General features: G+C 34.6%; 2 protein-coding genes across 3 annotated transcripts; both read left to right on the top strand.

Annotated features, from left to right (window-relative positions):
• Positions 1–1,334: 1,334 nt before the first annotated feature.
• On the top strand, positions 1,335–14,646 carry LOC129889608 (DNA-directed RNA polymerases IV and V subunit 2-like). Its single transcript, XM_055964988.1, has 8 exons — positions 1,335–1,408; positions 3,512–4,064; positions 4,516–4,728; positions 7,114–7,994; positions 8,370–8,661; positions 10,462–11,424; positions 13,461–13,732; positions 13,879–14,646. The coding sequence occupies exons 2-8, from the start codon at positions 3,525–3,527 to the stop codon at positions 14,375–14,377; spliced, it is 3,660 nt and encodes a 1,219-aa protein (XP_055820963.1). The 5' UTR covers positions 1,335–1,408; positions 3,512–3,524; the 3' UTR covers positions 14,378–14,646.
• A 1,456-nt stretch (positions 14,647–16,102) lies between these two features.
• LOC129888456 (uncharacterized) lies at positions 16,103–20,106 on the top strand. 2 transcript variants are annotated; one of them, XM_055963428.1, is made up of 5 exons: positions 16,103–16,502; positions 18,234–18,329; positions 18,431–18,479; positions 18,731–18,851; positions 19,861–20,106. In XM_055963428.1, exons 1-4 carry the CDS (start codon positions 16,119–16,121, stop codon positions 18,811–18,813), a joined length of 612 nt encoding a protein of 203 aa, XP_055819403.1. In that variant the 5' UTR covers positions 16,103–16,118; the 3' UTR covers positions 18,814–18,851; positions 19,861–20,106. The 2 variants fall into 2 exon arrangements, with proteins under 2 accessions (XP_055819403.1, XP_055819404.1); XM_055963429.1 differs by having other exon boundaries at positions 19,845–20,106.
• Positions 20,107–26,889: the final 6,783 nt, after the last annotated feature.

The following is a 26,889-nucleotide window of genomic DNA, read 5'->3' as shown; positions in this document are numbered from 1 at the left end:
GCTTTATGAGAAAAACAACAAACAAATAACGAATAGATGACAAATAAATACAAATAAATAAAGACTAATAACAAATAACGATTAAATAAATAATGAAAGCGTCACAGGTAAAATTGAGTAATCAAAGCATAGAAAGTAATAAATAATAACAGAAATAACAGAAATCAGAAGTCAAAGCGCAAGAGATCGTAATGCACTACTACACCTATGAATAGAGAAGAATAACGAGACTATGAACTAGCCTTCTATCCTAATGTAGATGTTGTATATGTGTATTAAATGTGAATGTATACGATTAATCGAAATGGAGATGTTATTGACACTAATATTACGATATGGTGTGTTTGAATGAAAATATTTAGTATATATTATAATTTCTACATAAAGTAAGTACTAATTAATAATTTGCATATTTAATAATTATTGTGTGTTGGTGGTATAATTTGTCGATGGGAGGAAGAAAGAGTGTGAGTTAAGTTTATTTTGAATTTAATATTATTTCAATTCAATCTTTTAATTTCATCGTCTAGTCATTAATTCAAATGCTGTATTCTTTATAGATTTTTTTATATATAAAAGAAGGAAAAAAGTAATGTTATACCTATTTGGTAGTTTTGTGGCATACTTAAAAGAAACATGGAATAAGCATGTATTTATGAGTTTATGGGAATTTGAAAATTAATTTATTCCCCATGTATTGGGAAGGTTCCTCATATATTAGGCAATAGTTAATAAATAAATTAATAAGCATAATTTAAACTTTGGGAGGAAAGGGTAAAAATGTCCAAAAAAAGAACTATAGTTTATAATGTGAATGGGTCTTTTTACCATTTTGGCCAAATTTTTTTCCCCTTAGGAAAATAGCCTCTTTTAATGTTATTTTAGGCCTAGCTAACTTTGCAATTTTGAGGGGCTTTAATGGTGTGATAATTACTTATACAGCTTTCCTCAAAATTATAAGAGAAATTCTTTACCAGTTAAAGTTTCACATCCTATTTTAGAGATGGGACAAGTATAATGATAAAAAATATGTAGAAGATAAAACTCATTAAAGAGTAATAATTTTACAATCTTTCAAGTTTTTAATATATATGACAATATCAAATTTCTAATATTCAGATATTAGAAAATAATCATTCATAATTTTAATGAGGTCATGAATTACCCGCGAGAAGCACGCTTAGTAGTGAGTAATTTTGTAGGTTTTTTTCTTATTTCTTTTAACTAACACGTGGCATCATTTCATTGAGTCAGTACACATTATACCTTTTTGATTCCATTTTTCCAATGCATAAAAGAAAACTGACGAGAATTCTCACTCACGCTCTTCTTCTTCTCTCTCTGCTTGTTCGCAGAAAAACTCTCAAAATTTCAGCGAAAAAAAGCACAGCAGAAGTTACGATACTTTGTAAGCCGGTTTTTTTTGCTTTTTCTTAATCGTTAAAAAATATTCAGAAAACGTGCGGTTTCACGATGATTTTTTTGATACTCGCTTCAAGTTTTTGTGTTTGTTTTTAAGTAATCTTTGTGAGTTTCTTCGTTTTTAATATCTGTTTTTGATTCTTATCGATAAATAGTTATAATGCAGTTATGGTCTACAGTTTTTTTTATGGGGTTTTAATGAAAAGGGTTGTGGTTTTAGATGAGAGAGGCAAGATTAAGGTGGTTCAGACATGTGGAAAGAAATGCACAAATGCCTTAGTGAGTAGGTGTGAGAGGTTAAATATAGTGTGTATAAAGAGAGGAAAAGGTAGGCGGAAAAAGTTTTTGGGGAGGAGAAGTTAGCAGAAAGAATATGACACACCTAGGTTACTGATGACATGACCTAGATAGAAAGATACGAGGTGTATTAGGGTAGAAGGATAATAGTTAGTCGAGTGTTGTCTAGTTACCATATCAGTATTCTTATTATTATTATCGTGTGCAATCTTTTTCTTCAATTTTAGTATTATTTCGTATTATTTGTTGTTGCTGATATTCTCTTCTTCATTGTTTTCGACATGACTTCTTTGCTATTGTATTTGCTTTACTTGTTTGATTTTTATTATGCTTTATTTGAGCTGAGTGTCTATAAAAAACAATTTCTTTAACTTCACAAGGTAGGGGTAAGACCGTGTACACCCTCTCCTGACCCCACTTGTGGGATTATAATGGGTGTGTTGTTGTAAAAGTGGAAAGTAAAAAACAATTAAGAGCTTCTTCGATACTTCTTGCATGTCGAGTTCTTCTGTCTCTGTTTCATGTTTCTGGTTTTAAGGGTTTAGAGGTGAATTGACTGAAATAGGAATATTAGTGTGCTGAAATCCCTGAAAATAGTTGAAAGCTCTTTATGAGTTTCGTGCAAAAGAAAAGGAAAGATTTCTTTAAATTTACGGTAGCTTATACTTTTCAGAAAATGTTATCTTATGGGTATTCTAGAGGTGAAAAGAAGAGATCCTTTAAGGCAGCTTATGCATTTCAGGAAATGTTGAAAGCACCTTAAGTTGAGGGTTTCCTAAAGAAGTTTGTAATGTGGGTAGCTTATACATTTCATTTAAAATTGTGTTCTGAAATGCTAGTGAACCTCGTGAGTCTTCAAGATTTTTTAGTTTTGTATGACTGGATGGATCAATGCCAACTCTTCTCCACTGTTTTCAGTATGACTTCTTCACTACTGTATTTGCTTTACATATTTGATTTTTGATATGTTTTACTTGAGCCAAGGGTCTATCAAAAACAATCTCTCTACCTTCTCAAGGTAGGAGTAAGACTGAGTATACACCACCTTTTCCAGACCCCACTTTTAGGATTACACTTGATATGTTGTTGCATGGATCAACGCTAAGAGTGAATTCAAGTCGAGCTTGCTTTCCTGTTATTCTCTGTTAGCTACTTGGCTCTCATCATAACTTGTAGGGATTTTGGAATTTATCATAATTTCGTTAGAAGGCATGCACAAAATTACATATACTCCGCCATCCCAAGAAGAATGAGTCAATGCATTCCAATTTTCAGTGTTAGTAGTCAGTGATTCTTAATCTTTTAAAAGTAACATTATATATTCAAAAGCTACATAAAAGATACTATACGTCACAACCTCTCACAGTCTGTATTTTGTTTTTTAGCTTTTATCTTCTTTAGAAATAGGTCAACCAGAGTGGAAGTGGGTTGTCAAAAAGACAGTTTACATTTAAGAGAAAATCTTACTAAGCAATCCCAGATTTTACCCGATGGACATTTGTTTAGTCTTTTGTTTTGTTGTTTTGTTATTTTACTGTTTCTAAATAAAAACTCCTTTCTAGTTTGAAATAAAATACCAAGCCTTAGTCCTTCCTCTCTTTCCTTTTAGAGATATACTCATTTGGCCTTCCAGGAAGGACTTTAGTTTCAGATGGGGTAACTAAAGTCTTTTAGCTGTTGATTGTCTCTATGTTGATTGTCTTTTTGAAAGGAGAGATCATGTTTGTGCACCAGTACAAGTTGGAATAAAATTAATGTCGACTGATGCACTTTGATTTTGTTTTTGATGCAGGTGCTTCATTCAGATGACAATTTCTGATATCATGGAAGATGTGGGATGTAGTAGTGGAAAAGCAAAGACATCCAATGGATCAAGAATGATGGACGTTGATATTGATGGTCTTTTTGAAGTAGATGATTATGATTGGGATGAGGACGAGGATAAGGATGATAATCTTGATGTGGCTTCAATTAAAGAGTTGGGTGGAGCTTTCTTGAGAAACTTCTGTAAAAAGGCATCAACTTGTTTCTTTGAGAAGTATGGCGTAATTAGCCACCAGATTGATTCATACAATGACTTCATCAAGTATGGAATCCAAAGGGTGTTCGACTCGGTTGGGGAAATCCATGTTGAGCCAGGTTATGATCCATCAAAGAAAGGTGAAGGTGATTGGAAGCACGCTTCTGTCAAGTTTGGGAAAGTAACCCTTGATCGGCCAAAGTTTTGGACAGGGGAAAAGTTTTCTGTGGATAATGGGAAAGAGTACCTGGACTTGTGGCCACGGCATGCTCGCCTTCAGAACATGACTTATTCTGCCAGGATTATGGTTGAGACTCGTGTTCAGGTTAGAAAATGTTTGTCTTTGTCTAATATTCTATTTCTTTTTTGTTTTTGTCTATTGTTTGGATTAACTAGCTATGTTCTAAAATGATTGCATTGTGTTGTTCTTGCGTAGATTAAGCTGTCAATCTTGTTGGCCTCTCTTGAACAGTTCTTTTATTAAATGCATTGCCCATCTGACAAAAAGTAAGGAAATGGTCATCACAAAGGAAACAAGAGCTCTGAGCTGCATGCATCCTAATCCTTAATACTTTGATTTTATTTGTTTGAACTTCACAAAAGTCACCCTTTATCTGGAGTACTACTGATATTTGAAATTTATTCCCTTCTCATCCATGTCGTGCAATGACAGATTTATCCGGTTAGCATTGAGGACACATCCAAAATGTCATTTATTTTCCCTGTTAGTTTTATATTTTTTTAACTTTATTGGCTGCCCTTGTATATGATTTCAGGTTTTTACTAAAAAGCTAGTTAGAAGCGACAAGTTCAAAACTGGGGTAGGACAGTTTGTTGACAAGGAGTGTGTGATGGAAGATAAAAGGGATGTCTTGATTGGGAGAATCCCTGTGATGGTGAACTCAGAGTTGTGCTGGATGAGTGGTGCTGACAAGCCTGATTGTGAATTTGATCATGGGGGATACTTCATAGTCAAAGGAGCTGAAAAGGTAAGATCTTCCTGCTAGCACCTCACTCTTGATGCCTCACTGTCTTCACCTAAAGAGGACGTAGAAAACAAGGCTGGACAGTTGGTGGGAGCTAGTACACTATTTAAGGCCTAATGAGTCTAAAGAGAAAATAAATGATACTATTCAAAGTACAGCCACGCCAACCATTTACTACACATCAAACTAGCATAACTCAAAACAGTGATATTTCACTTGTTATAATGTTAGAAATTTTATTTGAAATTTAAAATCTTAGTTTAGTTGGAATGTGACACCTTTCCCCTACATTATGATATATTGAGTATTGGAACAAGATGAGTTCATTGGAGTCGACTACATGTAAATAATTTTTTTTGTCGAGCCATAGTAGTTTAGGATTGAGGCATAGTGTTGCACTAGTAGTTGTTCCCTGAATATGTGTGTCATTGACAGATGTTGTAAATTTGAAAAATCAGATAACTGCAAAGTTGTGCCCCTATGATGGAAGATGTAACAAAAGAGGAGGAAAGAAAGTAGAGAAAATTTATGTTGCACTAGTAGTTGTTCCCTGAATATGTGTGTCATTGACAGATGTTGTAACTTTGAAAAATCAGATAACTGCAAAGTTGTGCCCCTATGATGGAAGATGTAACAAAAGAGGAGGAAAGAGAGTAGAGAAAATTTATCTTTCATGTTAGACATTTGACCAAGTGATTGATTAGAAGGATGCGTAGTGTGAGGTTGTTCTGAAGGTCCTATGTACCTTTTGGGTTAGTTTATTTGTTTTTATTGAAGATACCATTAAAGATTGATCTTATGAAGGTGAAGTTTCTTGTGAAGGCAAAGTTTATGTACCTCTTTACATAATGTCCTGTAGAGTTCAGGCTGATGAAACAGTTTTGTAGCATGCATAAACCTTTAGGAGGGAAAACGACGTGCCTCCATCACAATTTGTTGTAGATGAATATTAGATATTGTTAGTAAGACGAACTCTGATTTTGTAATAGAAGTTGCAAAATATGGTGATAAGCTATTTCTCTTCTGTAAAAACTTCAACGCCAGTCTGTGGATAGAGCTATGTTTTTCGGACTTGCCAAAAATGATGCCGCATCCTTGTGGATCCTTCAAAATACACTAATTCTGAAGGATCCAATACGCACTCGTCGAAATTTTTGAAGAGTCCGTGCAACATAGATGGATAGTATAAGAACTCCGTCTTTGTATAATGTGTTGATTTTGCATGTTTAATACAAGTTGCCCAAATATGTGTTGTATGCGTTACTTATTTTTTCTGAAAGCATCTATTTGATAATTGTATTTTTTTCCTCTAAACAAAAACCTTTGACTTTGTTGATTCCAGTGTCAAGGATGCCTTTTAATATAAGTAGAACAAATCTGTGCCGATAGGGTATTACTTTTCTGAAAACCAAGGAATTAGTCTCAGTTTTTATCTTTTAACCTGAAACATGAATATGCTCAGTTCTAAGAGAAATTGAATGTAATGGAAAGAGTCAAATAGACAAGAACTAATTAGGAACTTGATTTTTCCAAAATCTTTTGACATGACCTATATATAGTATACAGTGGAAGTATGACGAATCCTAGACACAAATCCTGTATACAGGAACTCAAGGTATGAACTTTGTGTTCCATTAAGACAATAGACAATTTTTGGAGTTCCTACTTAGTATCTTATATATGATTCAGCCTGTACAACAAATATCTTTCTATAAAATCACACAGACCAGTTGGAGATCAGAATTCATTGTTAGGAAGCTAAGAGACTCATGATTCTAAGTATATCAAATGGTTTTCTCTTCTCTACGCCGTTCCTTAGATTGTGAATTTTGAAGGGAAAATAAGGTGATACCCTCTCAAAGGATGCACTTATGGACCTAAAGCTGTTAACTCGAAGACAATGATCCAAGTAAAATCCACTGTGTTTGTTGAATTTAATGCAGTAGTAACAACAGGTCATGATTGAACGTTCTTTTTACGGCATCATCTGCATAAATTGTCAGGTGGTGACAGTGAACCAACATATTCAGAATAGTTAAAACAAATAACATATTTGAGCTTCTGATGTTTTGGGAAGAAAGGGCTAAATGATGTAGGAATGAGTTTGATGTATACTCTCATGTCAATCCTTTTCTAACTTCTGGGGTAGGATAAGGACAGTCACTGATTCTGCTTTCATGTCAATTCTATTACATCTTAAAGCCGTTGCATATGGAACTGAGATCAGATTAAGATTTTTTCTTGTTGATGAAGATTTTGGGCGTGCATTCTAACCTCATGCTATTACTATAGTTATATAGAATATTGTTCAACCTTTTTTGCCTTTTAGGAGTAAATTTCCTATCGCGGTTCTTTAAAGATTGAAAGCTCTTGCAATTTCCATTTCAGATCTTCATTGCACAGGAGCAGATCTGTTTAAAAAGACTTTGGGTGTCAAACTATTCCACTTGGATGGTTGCATATCGCTCCGGTGAAAAAAGGAATAGAGTCTACCTTAAATTGACTGAGACATTGAAGCTTGAGCATATGAAAGGAAAAGAAAAAGCCCTCAGTGTATACTTCCTGGCAGAAATGCCAATTTGGGTCTTATTTTTTGCTCTAGGTGTATCCTCTGACAGGGAGGTAGTAGATTTGATTGATGTGGATATTGAAGATGCTAATATTGTCAATATACTAGTAGCTTCAATCCACGATGCTGACAAGAATTGTGAGGACTTCAGGAAGGGGAAAAAGGCTCTCGCTTATGTTGATAGACTTATAAAGAGCTGTAAATTTCCACCTCAAGAATCTGTTGAGGAGTGCATAAAAGAATACCTGTTCCCTAATCTTAGTGGTCTCAAGCAGAAGGCTCGCTTCTTAGGCTATATGGTAAAGTGCCTCTTGCTCTCTTACATTGGCCGCAGAAAGGTTGACAACAGAGATGATTTTCGAAACAAAAGATTGGATCTGGCTGGTGAGCTCCTTGAACGAGAGCTCAGGGCCCACATTAAACATGTTGAGAGGCGTATGGTGAAGGCATTGCAAAGAGATCTTTGCGGAGATCGACAAGTTCAACCAATTGAGCACTACTTGGATGCATCAATAATTACTAATGGTCTCTCCAGGGCTTTCTCTACTGGTCATTGGTGTCACCCTTACAAGAGAATGGAGAGGGTTTCTGGTGTAGTTGCAACTCTTAGACGAACAAATCCATTGCAAATGACTGCTGATCTGAGGAAGACACGTCAGCAGGTTACATACACTGGGAAGGTTGGCGACGCTAGATACCCGTAAGTGTTTCTAAATTTATATCGACCTATTTTATTTTCGTTTTTTCCATTAGCAAAAATGGTGACTTCATTTGACTTGCCTCCTGATCCTTTGCTCATTCTGTCATATATTTTTTGGTATTTCATTTCCCTTTTTGTCAAGAAGGGGAGGCCTTGGAGCAACAATAAAGTAGTCTCCGTGTGACCTATAAGTCACGGTTTCGAGCAGCCACTAATGCTGACATTAGGATAGGTTGTCTACATCATACCCCTTGGTGTGCAGCCCTTCCTCGGACCTGCGTGAACAGGTTATTCTTGGGCACCATGCTGCCCTTTATATCTGTTTTCTTCAACTTAAGTATGATAATCTAATGATTTCTGAAATAACTTCTGCAGACATCCTTCACACTGGGGAAAGGTATGCTTTCTATCTACCCCAGATGGAGAAAATTGTGGCCTGGTGAAAAATTTGGCTAGTATGGGTCTTGTCAGCACAACTACTTTGAAGCCACTTCTTGAGACATTGTTCCAGTGTGGGCTGCAAAAGTTAGTAGATGATAGTGCCACCTCACTCAATGGAAAACAAAAGGTACTTCTAGATGGGGATTGGGTTGGAGTATGTGAAGATTCTGCACTCTTCGTTTCAAAACTAAGACGAAAGCGCCACAGGAATAAAGTGCCACACCAGGTTGGCTCATCATCATTTTCATTTAATATTGTACAGAAGAATCATGATACCTTGCTATTGAATATTTCTTTATATTGCAAGTTTGTGATTGATTAATCAAAAGGATGGTTATAAAACTGTCTACCAAACATAGAAACTTGCCTTTTTCTCCTTTTCTCCTCAAGTAGGATATACTTTTTTTTTGGTATACTGTATTGGATGTAAGATCTCATGTAAGCACCTCTGGAATAAGGTCTCACATCAGGTTAACTCATGATCATTTTGATTTAGTTATGTACAGATTCTTTAGACGTTACATCAGATTTCAGAAAAAAGTTGTTTTGCGAGTGTGTATGCACCAAGGTGTTTATATTTTTTGGTTAGGGATAAACTAGACTACTTTTTTATATATAATTATGATCATCAATTCATCAAAAGGACGATTATTAAACTGTAAAACACTCGTCTTATTAACTTTGCTCTTCTAGTTTATGGTAAAGTTGCTGTCATGTGACCAGGAGGTTACGGGTTCAAGCCTGAAAACATCCTCTGGCAGAAATGCAAGGTAAGGCTGCGTACAATAGACCCTTGTGGTCGGGCCCTTCCCCGGACCCTGCGCATAGCGGGAGCTTTAGTGCACCGGGCTGCCCCTTTTTTCTAGTTTATGGTATATTGCATTGGATGCAAAATAACATATATGACCGTAGGAATGAAGTTCACACCAAGCAAGTAGTGATCATTTCCATTTAATTATGTACAAGAGACATAAAACTTACTGTAGAATGTTTGGTTATATAGCAAATATATTCATTAATTCATTAAAAGGCGATTATAAAACTATTAACCAAATCTGAAGGACTCCTCCTTTTCTCTTTGTTCCTGAAATAGACATGAATCCTGCAGTACACTGTATTGAATGTAGAATAACTTTTTTTATGCTGGTAAATCCCGAACCCTGAAGCTGCCAACAGTTGGTTGTGCCTCTTTCCTCCCCTGGTTACCTGAAACTCCCAACCTCTTGGTTGGAAGTAGAGGGTCTACCATTACAGCAACCCTTTCTTGTCATCGGTGAATTTCCTTAAATGGAAATTGATGCTATTTCAGGATAACTAAAGTAGAGATACAATTTAGGGATCTAAAAAGGAAAAGGTTACGATGAGTTTGGAATAGATGGAATCCTTGAACTCTGTCCATCCAACTTCTGTGATACTTTTTCGTTTTAAGAAATTTCTCCTTTTTGGCGGTGTTTTCCGAGCTAGCTTGCATACACCTTCGCGATTCCACCGGGTATTTTCTACCTCCTACCCACTCATGTACCGTTTACTCTCACCGAGGCTCAGGTAGGTTGGAAAAAATCACCTTTTGGAAAATTTCTCTTTGCAATGTGCAAAAATTAAAACTAACCTAATAAATTTTATAATATTTAAAATTATGAAGGATTCAAACAATAAAATAGGATCCAAAAGTTCTCTATAAATGATCTTTATCACAGATTTGGCAAAACAATAAAATTGAAACCAAGAGTTCTCTATTATATACTAACCTTTATCTCAAATTTGGCAATTGGTTTGATGTTTTCTTATAGAACTAGCAGATATTTTATTCAAATTAAAAGCATGGACGTTTATGTAGCTTCTTTACTGAGGAAATTTGACCCTATACCTTTTTCATTAGTGTTGGATGTGCTGCGACAAGTCTGTCTCTACATGGTTATTAAACATTTAGTCTATAGTATATTCTCTTGTGGAGATGTTGTATATCATCCTATAAGATCTGTTAATTTGATACTCATACTCTGAACAATCTAAAATTTTGTTCTAGGTTGAAGTTAAGAGAGATGAGCAGCAGGATGAAGTTCGCATATTTTCTGATGCTGGAAGGATTATGCGCCCTCTTCTTGTTGTTTCGAATCTTAAGAATATTAAAGCTTTGAAAGATGGAATGAAAGGGGGAGATTATGGCTTCCAAACTCTTCTGGACAATGGGATTATTGAGCTTATTGGACCTGAAGAAGAAGAAGACTGTCGAACTGCATGGGGAGTTGAGTATCTCTTAAAAGCAGATAAAGAGAATCCACCTGCTAATTATACTCATTGTGAGTTGGACATGTCATTTCTGTTAGGCTTGAGCTGTGGTTTAATCCCTTTCGCAAATCATGACCATGCTAGAAGGGTCCTCTATCAATCTGAGAAGCACTCTCAGCAGGCAATTGGATTTTCAACAGTGAATCCAAACACTAGAGTTGATACGAATACCCATCAATTGTATTACCCTCAGAGGCCACTTTTCGGGACAATGTTGTCAGATTCACTTGGGAAAGCTAAATGTGCTCGTCACCAGAAAGGAATGCTTCCACGGCCTGAATACTACAATGGTCAATGCGCTATTGTTGCAGTGAATGTTCACCTTGGCTATAACCAAGAAGATTCAGTGGTTATGAATCGTGCATCACTGGAGCGCGGAATGTTTCGATCCGAGCATGTCAGGAGCTACAAGGCCGAGGTCGACAATAAAGAAGCCATTGGAAAGAAGTCCAAGGTGGAGGACTCTGTTAACTTTGGGAAAACCCAGAGTAAAATTGGACGAGTGGACAGCCTAGATGATGATGGTTTTCCATTCATTGGGGCAAATCTCCAGAGCGGAGATATCATAATTGGGAAATATGCTGAATCAGGCGCTGATCACAGTGTCAAGATGAAGCATACCGAAAGGGGCATGGTTCAGAAGGTTTTGCTCTCCGCTAATGATGAAGGGAAGAATTTTGCTGTTGTATCTCTCAGACAAGTAAGATGCTCTATATGTATATGCTTCTACTTATGTGATTCTGTATATTTCTATATGGAACTTATGTTTTTAGATGCATGTTTATGAGAAACCTGTCATTATTTGAAAAACCATATTAAGTCTTTGGAGAACTGTTTGCTGGCAGTGGCGGACCCAAGATTTTAAATAAGGGGATTCAAAATCTAAATAACTAGACACACGAGCTAGTCGAAGGGGGTTCGACATCTACTTTATATACATAAAAAAATATTTTAAGCATGTATAAATAGTATAATTTTCCGCCGAAGGGGGTTCGGATGAACCCCCTCGGCATAAGGTAGATCCGCCACTGTTTGCTGGTATTTTGCGAGCTTCTTAAAGTACTTGTGCTTCATGGGGAATGTCTTCATGATAGAAGGAAAAGATGCTATGTACATAAAGACCATAAGTTCCTTGAACCATCTTACTAATGAACACATCGACAGAGTAGCCACTGAGAGGAAAAAAAGCTGTTTTGTTTATAAGTAGCATTAGTAGACTCTGCTAAAGCTTCAAAACTAGAAATCAATAACCATTGTAGAAAACCTTCAGTTTTATGTTTTAAGGACCGACTGATGTAAAAATCTGATGTTGATATTATGATCCATCAATGTGTCCTTGGGAAGCGGGTTTTATTCAGTAAGACGGTGATAATAAACTACCCAAGCTCCCTGTTTTCAACTAATGTACGAAATGTCCAATGTACCAACAGAGCACCCTCCACCCCCCAACGAAGTGTCCCTTTGCCCCACTTATTGACACAGAGATCCGGCAACATGTTAGGGGGAGGAAACACCACAACTAAAGTTTGATATGATAATAAAAGGGCAGCCCGGTGCACTTAAGCTCCCGCTATGCGCAGGGTCCGGGGAAGGGCCCGACCACAAGGGTTTGATATGATAATAAATAATGAAAATAAATTGGACACGAGAATTTTACGTGGAAATCCCTCAAACATATAGAGGAGAAAAACCACGGGGTAGAAGGATTTTACTATGATAATATGGGAGTACACTACTCTCAAATATAAGGATAAAACAACAATAAACACTAATCTCTTGTAAAAGGAATAACTCACTAAAGAGGACACTCAAGACTACAATATTTATTTTGGTGTATAACTCTCTTTGTGTTCTTACTCTTTTGGATTGTATTTTTGTGGGATGATCTAAATGAGGGGCCCTCTATTTATAGGAAACTGAAAACGCGTAAAATACACGTTTTCGTGTAAAATACACGTTTTCTTGTCAAAAGTTGCTAAAGGAGGCAACAACTTTTGAAACGCGTAAAATACGCGTTTTCTTCTTGGACGGTGCATGTGCACCTCCCTTTTTGACTTTCTTGCAGAACAATCCTTTGGAGGTATTACTCTGCCACCAACACGGTGAGGGATTTTTTGTCATGAAAAGATTCCCGCTGAGGTGAATGGATAGTGCTTATAAGCTGCTGTCCAAGCTCCTTGTCTTTGACATATGTGGGACAAGGTCCCAGGTACCAACAGCTGATATTAAGTTCTGAAATGAATTGAACTTTCTCACTGCAGTACATTATTTGATATATCTATTCAGAAGTTTTTGTACTCTTTAAGAGTTAGCAAAGAAAGCCTAATTGTATATTTTTGTTATGCTTACGATGTGAATTGGAACATGTAAATACGGCTGAATCAGCTCTACAGATATCAGAATCCCTACAGGACTAGATATGGAATACTTTGCTGTTTTGCTTTGACAACATTTTACAGTTCCTATAGCACATCCTTTGTGATACTTTATCTATAAAGTTACTTTACCTTTTTAAAAAAGAGTTGGCAAAGAAAGCTGTTAGGTGTAAGCATCATGTTTCTGTGTTATGATTCAAATTTACACGTGTGAGAAAGTTGATTGCCTCCTACTAATCTTTGCGTTTCTTCAACCCTATCCTTCCACCAGATAAAGAAACTCAAGAGTACCTGGAAGACACTAAATAACTAATCCTAATCCACTTTAAGTGACTCTAGTATTCTTGTACATTCTGTGCAGGTTCGTTCTCCATGTCTTGGAGACAAGTTCTCTAGCATGCATGGACAAAAGGGTGTCCTTGGATATCTGGAGTCTCAGGAGAACTTTCCTTTTACAGTTCAGGGGATTGTTCCAGATATTGTAATCAATCCCCATGCATTTCCTTCAAGGCAAACACCTGGTCAGCTGCTGGAAGCTGCTTTGGGGAAGGGCATTGCCCTAGGTGGTGATAAAAAATATGCCACTCCCTTTTCCACTTTATCGGTTGACGCCATAATAGAGCAGCTTCATGGGTAAGATAAACGAAAACTGTATCCTTTTTTTGTAATTACATTTCTTGTGCAAAACAGTTAAGCTGTGTTTGTTAATTTATTTTATTGTGTTCAATTGTGAATTCTGGTGATTTGTCATTGACTATTAAATGCTATATGACCTGTAGGCGAGGATTCTCGAGATGGGGAAATGAGAGAGTTTACAACGGCCGGACTGGTGAAATGGTTCATTCCCTGATTTTCATGGGCCCTACATTTTACCAACGCCTCATCCATATGGCTGAAGACAAGGTGAAATTCCGTAATACTGGGCCTGTCCATCCCCTTACTCGCCAACCTGTGGCAGACAGAAAACGGTTTGGTGGAATTAAATTTGGTGAGATGGAACGTGACTGCCTTATAGCTCACGGTGCTGCAGCAAATCTGCATGAACGCCTTTTCACACTCAGTGACTCCTCCCAGATGCACATCTGTGAGAAGTGCAAGAACATGGCGAATGTGATCCAGAGGTCCGTGCAAGGTGGTAAGTTAAGGGGTCCGTTCTGCCGGTTCTGTGAATCAGTTGAAGATATTGTGAAGGTTGATGTGCCATATGGTGCAAAGTTATTGTGTCAGGAGCTCTTCAGCATGGGCATATCCCTCAAGTTTGACACTGAGATTTGCTAGTTTCTGATTAAGTTTCATCTTCCAGATTATACTAGTGATGCTGATATGTTGATGCAGTTTTTGATGGCAAACATTCTTATTTGTAAATATCTCTAATGCTGATGAGGAAAGAAAACTGTCTCTTGTATCTAGTCTTATTGATCGATCGATCGAGATCTAGATCGAACATACATGCTGATCATAGAGTTAGCATTACAGATTTAAGTTGAGACTCTTAATTAGATGAGGGAAATATTGGAATTTAATCTTTCGTTGTTAACAAGCACAAATGACCATTACTTTATCATGGATTTGGTTTTGGTACACAAGGGTAATGACAGGTGACATAAGAAAGAAGTATGCTATGGTCATTATTAGTGCCATACTTGTTGTATGGGGCGGGTTGAAAACATGGGGTTTTGTCATGCTGGACAGGTTGAGGTTGAACCTGTACTACAACCGTCTTGCCCGTCGTCATCCCTAGGCTAAGAAAATGAACTTTTGGATTTGCATTAGTTAAAAATACCTCTCAATCTTTCCAAGTTGATAATGTACGAAGACTTGTCGTATGATATAATTATATAATGTTACATCTCAATTATTGTTTTCATCAAGTCAAGTGGTAAATAAGAATATCTGTAGCCACGTTAGCAAAAAGCAACACCTTTTAAGTCATATATACAAAATTTACAGTATGATGAATACTGGATAGACAACTAATCAACATGAGAAATTTCATACACATAAATTTGAGAATAATTCATTCGTAGCTTTCATTTATTTATTTTTTAAAAAATTGGAGTGATTCTCCTAAGCATTCAGGTAGAACTATTCAAAATCGAACCGAAATTTATAGTTTGAATTGAAAAAAATTATTGATTTATCGGTAATGAGTTATTGGTTAAGTAGTTTCGGTAACAGTTTTGTTTTTTTTATTTTTTATTATCGAATTATCCGTTCATCACCCTTTGAGATATTTTCTTAACAGGTTAATCAATTACCAGAAAGTAAATTAATAAATTATATTTATAACATTTGGTATAAATAGTTCTTGACTTACAATTGAGTTTCATGCTTTTATTTCTGGCTATCTCAAACTCTCAGTTATTCTACAATGTGCTAGTGTTTCCTTTTGAGCATGATACAGTGTGTCAACTCATGTGCATGGTTCATTTGGTTTGTCACATTGTTTCTAAGTGATTTTCAATGATTTTTTTGTGTCAAATCTTAACGGTTAAATCGCTAACCAAACTGATAACTATCAATAACCGATAAACCAATATCTTAATGGTTCTATAATGCTTCAACATGTATACAAACCGATAATCAATAACCTTCAAAATATAACCGACCGTTATGCAACCTTACATTCTCGTGTCTAGTAATCATATACTCACATTTAATTTTTTTTTATACAGTCAATATTTATTAAAAAAAATAGTTATACGATCAATGTACTTTATAAAAAATAAAAAATCAGATAGTTTTATCGCTATTAAGTAAGAAAGAAAATCATTTTACCTGAATTATTGAAATATTTCATGGGAATTTTTGGCATTTTGCACCTCTATTACAAATTTACATGTATATTTTATTATGATTTTGCGTCATATTACATCTAATTTTTTTTGCACCATAATTTAGATCACCTTCTCAAATTTCACTTCCACGTGGCAATTTCAAATTTTGTAAAAAAGCCCGGGTGTATAAAATCCCCAAATTCAAATTAGCCGTACATTGCAGAGAGAAATTTTAAGAAGAGATGAAGAAGAGATCGAGATCGACGAGGAAGTCATCCGCGATGGATTTTCTGTCAACTCCGCCGGCGACCGCGGCGGCAAGTTCTGTCCAATCGATGAGTGAATCTCCAAAGCCGTTCAAGTTCAATTTCAAAAAATTCAAAGCTGGTACGGTTACGCCAACATCATCAAAGAGGAGGAGTGGAAAGAAGAGCTTCATTTCAAGTCCAGTGCAGTTGAAGCCTGCCGGTTCACCAGCGTCTGTCAAAAATCTGAAAACGATTGCGGATCTCAAGGAATTTGCGTCGTCTCAATTGGACTCTGTTAAGGGCCAGGTTGAGCGATCGCATATGGAGATTCTCAAGGACCTCGAGGCTTCTCAGTCTCGCCTTCAGAAACGACTCAAGGTTTGTGTCATTGTGTGTGTTTACGCACGTAAGCATTAGATTATGAAGATGCCGTTTTATTCATACATTTTGTGTTTCATCTTTCTACTATAGAGCATAAGCTTTTGCCGTTTGTTGATTTTACTTTCCTTCAACATCCATTTTCTAATGCTTAGTTCAGTGGTGGAATTAGATCCCATGCATACGAATATTTTATGTGTCGGTGTGTGTCTGCTTGCAGTAAATGTGAATGTGTGTATCCAGGTAATTATATTTCATTCAAAGTGTATGGAATGGACATGTACGGAATCATTTTTTGTTCCATCATCTATGCTTCCACATATTCGCAAGATGATTGATGATTGATGATTTTTGATATGTGTTTCCGGATGGATACACTGTCTGATGTGTGTTGATTTCCAGCTAATTTTCTCAATTTGGTGATCTGTCATCGGTTTTCAGTTTGTTGATCTAGTTTAAGAATTTGCATGGGATGCATCAGAAACAAATTGTTGCTCTCTCTGTTTTGATGTTGCTTTTGAGTTTTGAGATGCAGCTTCTTTTTGAGCGTTTGCCAAAGCTTATAATCCTAGAAACTTAGATGTAAGATCCGTAATATAAAGAGCTGGAAAACTGGAATAGTGAATGTGCTAGAACATTCGTGACAATATTGAAGTATAACTCTGATTTACTCAGAATCTTATATTTGTTATGAAGTATTCCCCCCTTGATGTTTCCATAATGCTGGAGTGCAGAAAAATTTGGATTCCCTGCGGAAAGTAGTAACAAGGGAGAGTCAGAACTTCTTTATCCAGTTAGATAGGCTTTCAGAATAGTAAAGCTATTCTGTTTGCTGAAGATGAATAAGCTTATGGAAACTTCCTCAATTGATGGACTAAAATGTGTCTTGTCTTTAGGATAGCTAGATTTGGCTCACAAATATTTGAGCTTAGCACCAAGCTCTGCAAATTGTCTGATGACATGGTGACATCTAGCACTGAAGTTTCAATTTATGCTCTTTTGGGTGAGATTCCAAAACCTAATTATTTGTACATCTTGTGTGACAATTATTGCAGTTCTTCATGCTCTGCCTTTAAACATGAACCAAAATGTTTTGCTGATCACTTTATTGAAAGAGGATATATAATAGACTTGCAGGAGATATGAGTTTCTTTTTGAAGTAATGATCTTCTCCGCCATTTGTTCGATGGAAAGTAACCAGATATATCAACACTGGGAACGCTATCGTAGAAACTCGAGCTTGTTACATGCAAAGTCATGGTCTTCAATGACATCATCTGACTAATAGAGAGGATCTATATAATGCTTTTTTTTGTGTTACTGAAGCCCAAACTTCTTCGTTTGTGCTTAATGAGATTAGGTCAGTTTTGAGTTATTGACCTAAAATCAATTAAACAAGGATTAGAATCTTGTCTGCTGTTAGTTGATCTCATGCTTTTCAAGCTCCCATAAAACTTTGGATACACAAGATTAATGATAATCCATTGAGTTATGTGATTTTCTGTTGTTCATGATTCCATTGAACATGGAGTTTCGTTGTGTTTCATGCTCATGATAAGTAGTTTTCTCTCATTGGCCTTGTACTCGTTATGTTGTACTTCATCTAGAATGACTATCCATGACCAGTTTTCTAGTTAGTATAGCCTATTCCGTACCTGGGTGCTGTTTCATATCTGTTGTAAATGTGGGATTTCGTTGCATTTTCCTTCTAATTTCTGGGTAATGAAGCAGATTCAGACACAAGGATGCCAGCAAGTGGCAGATGAAGCAGAAAGGGAGTACAAAAAGATGTCTGAGCGAATCACTGAAGGCAGGGAGGCAATGAAGGTGAATCTTCCATTATCTGCTATTACCTTTCACAAGTCTGATCCTATTTAATCTCAAATGCTGTGTCATTACCATTATTTAATATAGATTTTCCTTTCTAGGGTTCATATTCTACGTTCATGGCAGAACTTCAAGCTAGTAGTGCTCGCTGTAAGTTTGTAGCCTTATCTCAACTATTGAGGATATGCTTTTTAGAAACTGCAACTCTACTGCCACAAGTTTTATCAATGCTGAACACTATGATTACCTTGGGGCGTTCGGCTTTAAATACTTGGAATGAGCAGATGAAGAAATTGATTTATTGTTCTTCTTTTGGCTTGGTCAAAAGCGTAACATATTCTTCTGTATTGCCTTCTGGATTAGGATGAACATCTCATAAACCTTGTTCACATACTTAACAGTGTGCAAACAAACCATCCCCGAGCTGTCACAATCCATCGAGAAAGCAATAGATACTCTCAAGAACCGATATGGGATCCATTAATAATCAACTTCAGCTTGTTGAAGGCTTTGGCGTTTGAGGTAATTCTGTTTGCTGCTTTATTGTTGTACTTACTTGTATCTTTCTTGTGTTTCTCTAAACCTGAACTAAGAATCATATGGGGCAATAAGTGTTTTTGTTATCTATCTTATACTTATGTTAAGTAGTACTCCTTACTTTTCCTGGTATATGGAACATGAATTAGGAATTTTTTTCTTTTGATGGTGCAAGATCACCAGAACAATATGGCAGCCAGTATAGAAGCATATATATATATATACAAAGTTGTGGCATGTTCATTTTGACGTATGTGAAATCTACCTGGGGGGAAATGCCTATGAATTCCTTTTTATGGAAGACTTGATACGATACTAGTTTGCTTAAAATAATCATCATAATTTCTGTTTGAATAGTGTTTCTTATGCAATTATTTTATTTATTCCTCGAAAGATTGTTTAAAATTGAGGAAGAAATGGAAAATAGAATTAGCTCTTGTAAAAAAGTGAGTATTTCGCATATCAGAGATAACTAATAGAAATAAGTACTTCCAAAATCATCCTGTGCGCTTGGGTCCTATGCAGAATGATACTTTTTCACCTTTCAAGCCTTCATGCATCCAGATAAAATTCCTTCATTTCATCCTCTAAATCATTTCTATACAGAAATTTGGGCATTAAGCTAGTACATATCCTGGAGGGTTGAAACTCTGATAAGTCATCTTTAGATGGCAGCTAGTCTGATAAGTGAAAAAGCATCCATCCTCTCCATTACATTGATATAAACATTTTGTTCTTGTTTTCTCATTTTTTATTGTTGTGTGTGTGTGTTCTAATCAAATGATCATCTGTCCTGTTATAAAGCATTGTTGTTTTGCTTTGGGTGGACATTTTTCGAAAATTGTAATTCATTTGTATTTGAGCTATATAATTTGTGGAAACTAGGCTAGGAGCACATAGAGACAGTTCAAGTGATCATCTTTTGAGGTCTGCTTACATTTGAAATTCAACTCATGAAAATTCAAACTCCTTTTTCAGTGTTATCTTTTTGCAGGCATAATTTTCGATTGAATAGATTGGAAATAGGAAGACTAAATCTGAAGGATTATCTGAGGCAGTTTCCAGCTTATAATTTCAGTTTCTTGAGGAATAAACGCAACGTGACATGCAAATTTGGGTGCTTAATCTTGTAAATTTTTCATAATTTCTAGATGCATTGGACAATACTAAGAAGGCAATCTGTTCATCGACACTTATGTTGGCTTTCTGGTAATTTCTATTAGAACATCACTTTCGTGCATATGTCACACCAAGCGGAAACTGTGTAATGTAGGTAATATAGTAATTAGTTACGATTTATAAAACCGAAAATATTTGAAAAGAAAAGAAACCAGTTCCAATTTATTATTACTTTATTAGAGGTGAGAAAATAGCTTCTATGGCCTTTATTTGGTCAAGTTTTCATTTAAGTTTTGATAATTAGTCACAGTTAAGTTTGTTAATGCCGTTCTTATCTAAACTTTTTCTTAATGAAAATATCGTCCTATAAATGTAACCACAATAAAATTAGAAGACAAAGAAAAACACAAGTTGTCATAGACTCCACCATTTGGCAATATCCAGCCCATTATGAGCAAAAACTCGTACGGTCAGTTTAAGCCCGTCAAACTAGGTCCCAAATTAATTATTAGTACTAAGTGCTAACTAATTGAACTTGACTTAAAAGCTTTAGAAGTGCAAACATAGTGTAAACACTCCAAAATCAGACTTTGCTTGATTATTCACTAAGTTAAGAGTAATTTCTAGAGTACTCCATCAGATTAGAGATTCAAAATTTGCATAGATTGGTTTGAGCCTTTGGAATGAAGCTTCTTTGATCAGAACTTTAAAGCCCTCATCATAAGCTTTTTACGGCAAAAAGAAACCTGGCTAGTCGAGTTAGGGCCTCGTAGGTTTTAAACATTGAATGGTTAAACTAAAAAAAGATGGATGTATTTCCTTTATACCATTGGTACACTATTTATTCATAATAGATATAAAGTTTAGGAAACAAAAGTAGTTGGTCAATTGTTAGCCAGTATTATTAATTATTTACATCAAGTAATAATAAATAACAATAAATTTGGGTAAAAAGAAAGTCTTACACAATACTATAACTTAGAATAATTGTGGGTTCACTCAATTTGCAAATAGCGTGCCCGAGAGTCTTTTGAAAACAATTTTTTTTTCTCCTCAGACTCCGCATATGAGATTATATTGAGTATGTTATTATTGATTAGATTTACAAATACTGATAGCTCGTGAGTTAATGGCCAGAATTCGAGTTTTTTCTCCGATTCACGCCTTCCGAGTTTATTAACTCAAACCAGGAGGACTTGAAATTTTTTTATAAGAATAAGGCATAAACAAACTTAACTGTGAAGTTCTCAAAATCTGTACATTGATAAAAATAATATTATAATTTAGTAAATCAGACATAAAAGAACATCAACGGCACCTGAGGGTCTCTTCTTTTTAACAATGAGTAAACATACTTTATTATTTTTAAAAAAAAGAAAACCATAAAAGAAGCTAAGCATAAAACCAAAGGTAATGAAAGAAATCTTGGAAATGGGGAAAGGACTTGGGGATTGAGAGATAGATGCATCAGAATGATCAGATCTCTAATATTTTATTATTCTACTTTATAGAGATGATGATCAATCACTGAATATTAATGGCTTTTAATTTTTATCACTTTTTAAAACTTTGCATGGTATTTATATCACTATTGCTTTTCTGTGTTTTGCTTGCAGCAAACTAAAGAAACATTCCTAACGTTAAAAGTAAGGCTTGACGACATGCAATAGCTTTTTCATGCATGTGTCTTTCTTTAACCTTTATGACTCTTAGCTTGTTTAGATTTGGTTTGTTGGATTTGATGTGACCTTAGTATACATTGCCAAGAAAAAGCTTCTTGTTCAAACTCACTTCTTTCATGATGATCCCCGCCCCCCCCCCCCCCCCACAAGAGTCTCACATCGGCCCTCCTTTAAAGGGATGAGATGTGTAGTGGTCTCTTTAATATGACTTGGGTAATCCTTACGTCTGTTACCATTTTTTAAACATGACATCAAAGTAGGATTCATTCCAATTTTTTTAAAACATGATTTATCATACGTCCTCGGTGTGAGGTGGGGTTGAAGAGTCCCACAAGTGGGCGGTCATTTAACATGACATGGACAATACTCACCTCTTGAACTAGCTTTGATGTGTGGTCTCTTTAATATGGCATGAACAATTTTAACCTTTTGAACTAGCTTTGATGTGTGGTCTCTTTACTTACGCCCATGGGTTTGAAGAGTCCCACATTGGCCCTTAAAAGGGATGGATAATCTCTTTAAAATGACACGGACAATTTTCACCTCTTCAATTAGATTAAGTTAGGTCAAGATCCGTTTCTTTAACCGTTCCCCTCCTATTGATGTCCAATGATTTTTTACTATGTTTGCTTTGTTCTTTTCTAATGCATGTATTAATTGTGATCTCACATCTTTTGGAGAGTCTGCTGTTGCATTTGACAAATTAAACTTTTTGATATGATTTTTAGTGTCAAAATGTTTTTTTTTTTGTTTTTAATTTTGTAGTTTCTAGATACTGCATGTTTATTTGTTACACAATGAAATTTCTTCTTGATAATATTCATTACACGATTTTATCAGTTGACTCTTGAATATATATACATTTTTAGTGAAAGAAGAATATCTACATTTTTAGTCACTCTCGTAAGTAGATGTTATAATAGCAACAATTACTATGTAACATACTCAGTGTAATTCCACAAATGGATGAGGTCCGGAGAGGATAACGATGAGGTAATGAAAGATTATTTCCTCTTAGTTTGAGCATAAACAAACGATAATAACTTCTTAATGATGGAATTATTACTTAACAAATTAAATCAAAGTTTGAATTAAAAGGCATTGCAAGTTGCCAAGACATATATGTCAGGATTTATTAGGTCCCATTTCCAGAAGGCAAATACAGTTTAATTTGTACAACTAATATAATAATAGAGAAATGTGTTTTTACTTTGGTTAGCTGAGTTTTATTATTGAGTCAGACTTTGCTTTAGGAAAAAATCTGCACAATGCTATAAGAGGACAGTATATAAAGAAGAATGTGAAGGTGAAAATAGTAGAAAAAGTTTTCATTTCCTACCATTCAAAAGTGTTGGATTAATTTTAAACGTAAAAGGAGTAATAAAAAAGAAGACACAAAAATATGTCAGTTAACTAAAACACCAAATGGGAAAAATGGAAAGATATGGGGATAACTTGGGCTTATGCACAATTTGAAGAATCGATTGAAAGGAAGAGACTTTGACTATGCTTTTTATTTATTTATTTTTTCTCTAACAAGATCTTGTAAGAACCATTTCTCTTTAGAACAAATATTAAAAAGCTTACCACTGTTGTGGTGGAGTGTTAACTACTCCCTTATCCTTAACTAAAAGGTCTCGGGTTCGAGTCCCCTTGATAAAGAGTCGTCTTTAATTTGTTAGAGAGTGTTTTACCCCTCAATGTAGGATTTCCTAGCGCAAATCCAGATTTAGTCGCCTTTAATTTGTTAGAGAGCGTTTTACCCCCCAATGTAGGACTTACTAGCTCAAATCTAGATTTAGTTATATATATATATAAATGTGAAATTCAACTTGTTTCCATTTCATAATCAGAGGTCAAATATAAATACTGATTTTACTTGTTTATTTAGCATATCAAGATTTAATTATTAATTTTAATATTATCTTTATCGTTAAGTAATTATGTAAAATATTGGTAGTACGTAGTCAAATTTAGATTTCTAAAACATAATTAATAAGGTTATTTTAACATGAGCCAAGTAATAAGTAAAGGAATGAGTAATTGAGAGATTAAAAAAAATACTCCTTCTGATCCGAAAAAATGAATTTCAGGAACTTTTTAATTTGATCCAAAATAAATGATTTTTTCAAAATTACCCTTCTCTATAATGTGGGGGGTTTTCAACTATGTATCTCTAATTGTAAGAAAGTTTTGAAAAGAAACAAAAAGGTAATATTTACAAATTATTTTTTAATTAATGTTATTAATTTTCTTAAGGGGTAACCTCATTCTAAAAAATCATTTATTTTAAAACGAAGGAAGTAAACTGTGTAGTGTGCTTAGATTTCAAGTCTAGTGGCTGTAAATTTTAACTATTACTTTCATCCATTTAATTAAAGCATAGGTTTATGATCTATAAAAAGATATTTTCTCTCTTTTACTTTTCTTTCTTTTTCCACTATTCACGGATCTAATCCTCATCCAAAAATAATTCAAAAACTATGGGCACGATTTCTGACTAGGAATACTAAATATCATTGACACCTAACACATCGAAAGTTTAGAACTATGGATTTTGTCTATAGGGTATTTGTTGGTTATGACCCCATGAAACTTAGAGACAGATTCAAAATTTGAAATTTGTATATATTTTTAGAATGATTAATAAGACTTGAACAAATAGTTACTAAATTCACATGAATATATATATATATATATATATATATATATATTTGTGTTAGCATACTTGGTTCAAATTAATTTAACTCGCCCATTTTACACTTTTAATATGACGTAAATGCCAAAACATCTAAATCTGAACTGCAGTACTTTCCGGACCAATGAAGGGTCCGTTCCTTTTCTCATCTAAGGATGTTTCTTGGTTTACTATATAGATGGCAATACAACAAACCAATTGTCTTCTCTTTCAAGATTCTTTTTGCAGTAATATACTTACATAAATCGATTATTTAAGTTCGATGAGGGTGCGATTTTATTTAGTTTGGATCAAGTCTGTACGTTTTTCTCAAAAAAAACTCACATTATTAAGAGAATCTTACCCCTTATATGTAGGTTATTTTTTATTTTCAACTTTCTATGTGGAAATTAATTCGCACACCAACAACAATAGCAAAATACCAGTGAAATTTGGGAAGGATAAAATGTATGCAAACCTTACCAATACCTCGTGGAGGTAGATATGTTGTTTTCCAAAAGACCCTCAACTTAGAATGTAGCAATTCTAGATACAAAGAACTCAATATTCTCTATTATAAAATAAAAAATATTTTTGACCTTATTTACACAGTAGCGGAGCCAGGTAGATATAGATGAATCCCCTTCGGCAGCAAATTACATCGTTTATACATGATTAATTTTTTTTTTTTTATGTATTTATAGTAAATGTTGAACCACCTTTGATTTATTTGTGTGTTTACTTTTCATATATCGAAATTAAATGAACCCTCTTATGCGCCCCTCCCTGGGAGTGGGGGAGGGTTGTTGCTTGTTAAGGGATGAAAGAGACTGGCATTGAGTTGTCTCGTTATTCCAGGCATTTTTCATTCATTGCTTAAACCTCAGAAAGAAGAATGAAGCTACAAATACAGAATTTGGGATTTATGCAAAAACTATTTAATCCAGAAATGCTAAAACAGAACAGTGAGTAGCAGAAAAATATATATATATAATAGAGAAGCAGTAGTGCTGACAACCGACAATAGCAGGTTACACATCTGAGTGAAATTTGTATGCTCTGCCCAAAATATGGCATTGCAGTGAATGGTCACAGCCGGTACTTAGTAAGCCCAAATAACCTTTTGTTTTATGCTCTAAATGTACGGTACTATAACTAATGTAACAAAACAAAAACAAATATAAGCCAAAAAAATGTCAAACCCTAAAATTAGATTCCAACAAAGACTTTTGAATCTTGTCATTTAATCAACGACTTATGTTGAAGTAAAATTAAGTTAATAAAGAATATAACACAAACGCTAAGCAAAATGTCTCGGACAGATCAAAGAGAAAAACTGTCAAACTACTAAGTTGTCAAGTTTCGAACGATGCTTTAGGCAAATATAAGTTCGTATGATATGTACGCTTTTTGGACTTGTGATAGTACTATAGCTTCCTTTACTAAGCATACTTGTCAACATACAAAAAGAAGAAGAAGGCATACATGTCAACACTCAACAAAACCCCATAAAGTTTGGAATTAAAATTAGAATTGGAATTGCTTAGCTATAAGGTAAGACAAAAATATGATGGAATCAAGAATAAGTAAAAAAAGAATCTCTTTTGTTGAAGTATTTGCATGGAACTTGAGGAGATGGGAAAGAACTTTGCTATATTCTCATTATTAGGATTTTTGTAAATGTAAATGTCTACTTTTTATACTATTGGCCATTGAGTATGATAAAGTATAGGTACTCTCATCTTCCATCTTGATTTGACCTTTCATTTTACACGGATGCATTTTTTTTCCCCTTCTTTCCTTCCACTTATTACTCATCCCCCACTACCACTCACCTATCCAAACCCCAAATATTTGCTTTAGAATTTACAAAAAATATAATCATAAGATTTTAAATATTGAATTTTGGTGAAGTTTGAATTGAAGTCTTAAAATGTATTTGGCGTATTATAATTTTTTAAAATATATTTCACTTTTTTGAAACATAGCTTGTATTTATAAGTTTTATAAGTTATCAAAAATATTCAATCGTACCAAACAAACATACTTGATAATTCTAATTTATGTAAAACCTCATTGATGATATTCATTATCATTATCATAAATCATTATTAATATAAATAGATAAATTTGACACAAAATTATAATCATACATTATTTTTAAAATCATAATACGATATTTTAATAAAAACGTAACTGCTATTAACGTAGATATTAACTACTACAATTTGTCAAATTACAATTAGTTATGAAGATCCATCAATACAAAAAGATAAATAATAACAACGGTAGGAGTTTAGAGACGTCATATATTGACTATGATTTACAATTTTGAAGAAAAAAATATTTATTATAAATAGATAATATTCAATTTAGGAGATGAGAAACCTCATATATTAATAGGAGTTTTTAAATCTAAAGAAAAATTTATACCTAAGCAAAATAAAACTAATAATGTTACTAAGATTCTCGTTTGATACCTAAAATTAATAAATAATTTGCTATTTCAATGTCAAGAAATAATTATAGGAAATGAACAACACTA

This window comes from Solanum dulcamara, chromosome 5 (assembly GCF_947179165.1).
Source record: "Solanum dulcamara chromosome 5, daSolDulc1.2, whole genome shotgun sequence".
NCBI lineage: Eukaryota > Viridiplantae > Streptophyta > Magnoliopsida > Solanales > Solanaceae > Solanum > Solanum dulcamara.
Note: the sequence above shows the minus strand (reverse complement) of the source record. Positions and strands in the feature narration are given on the sequence as shown.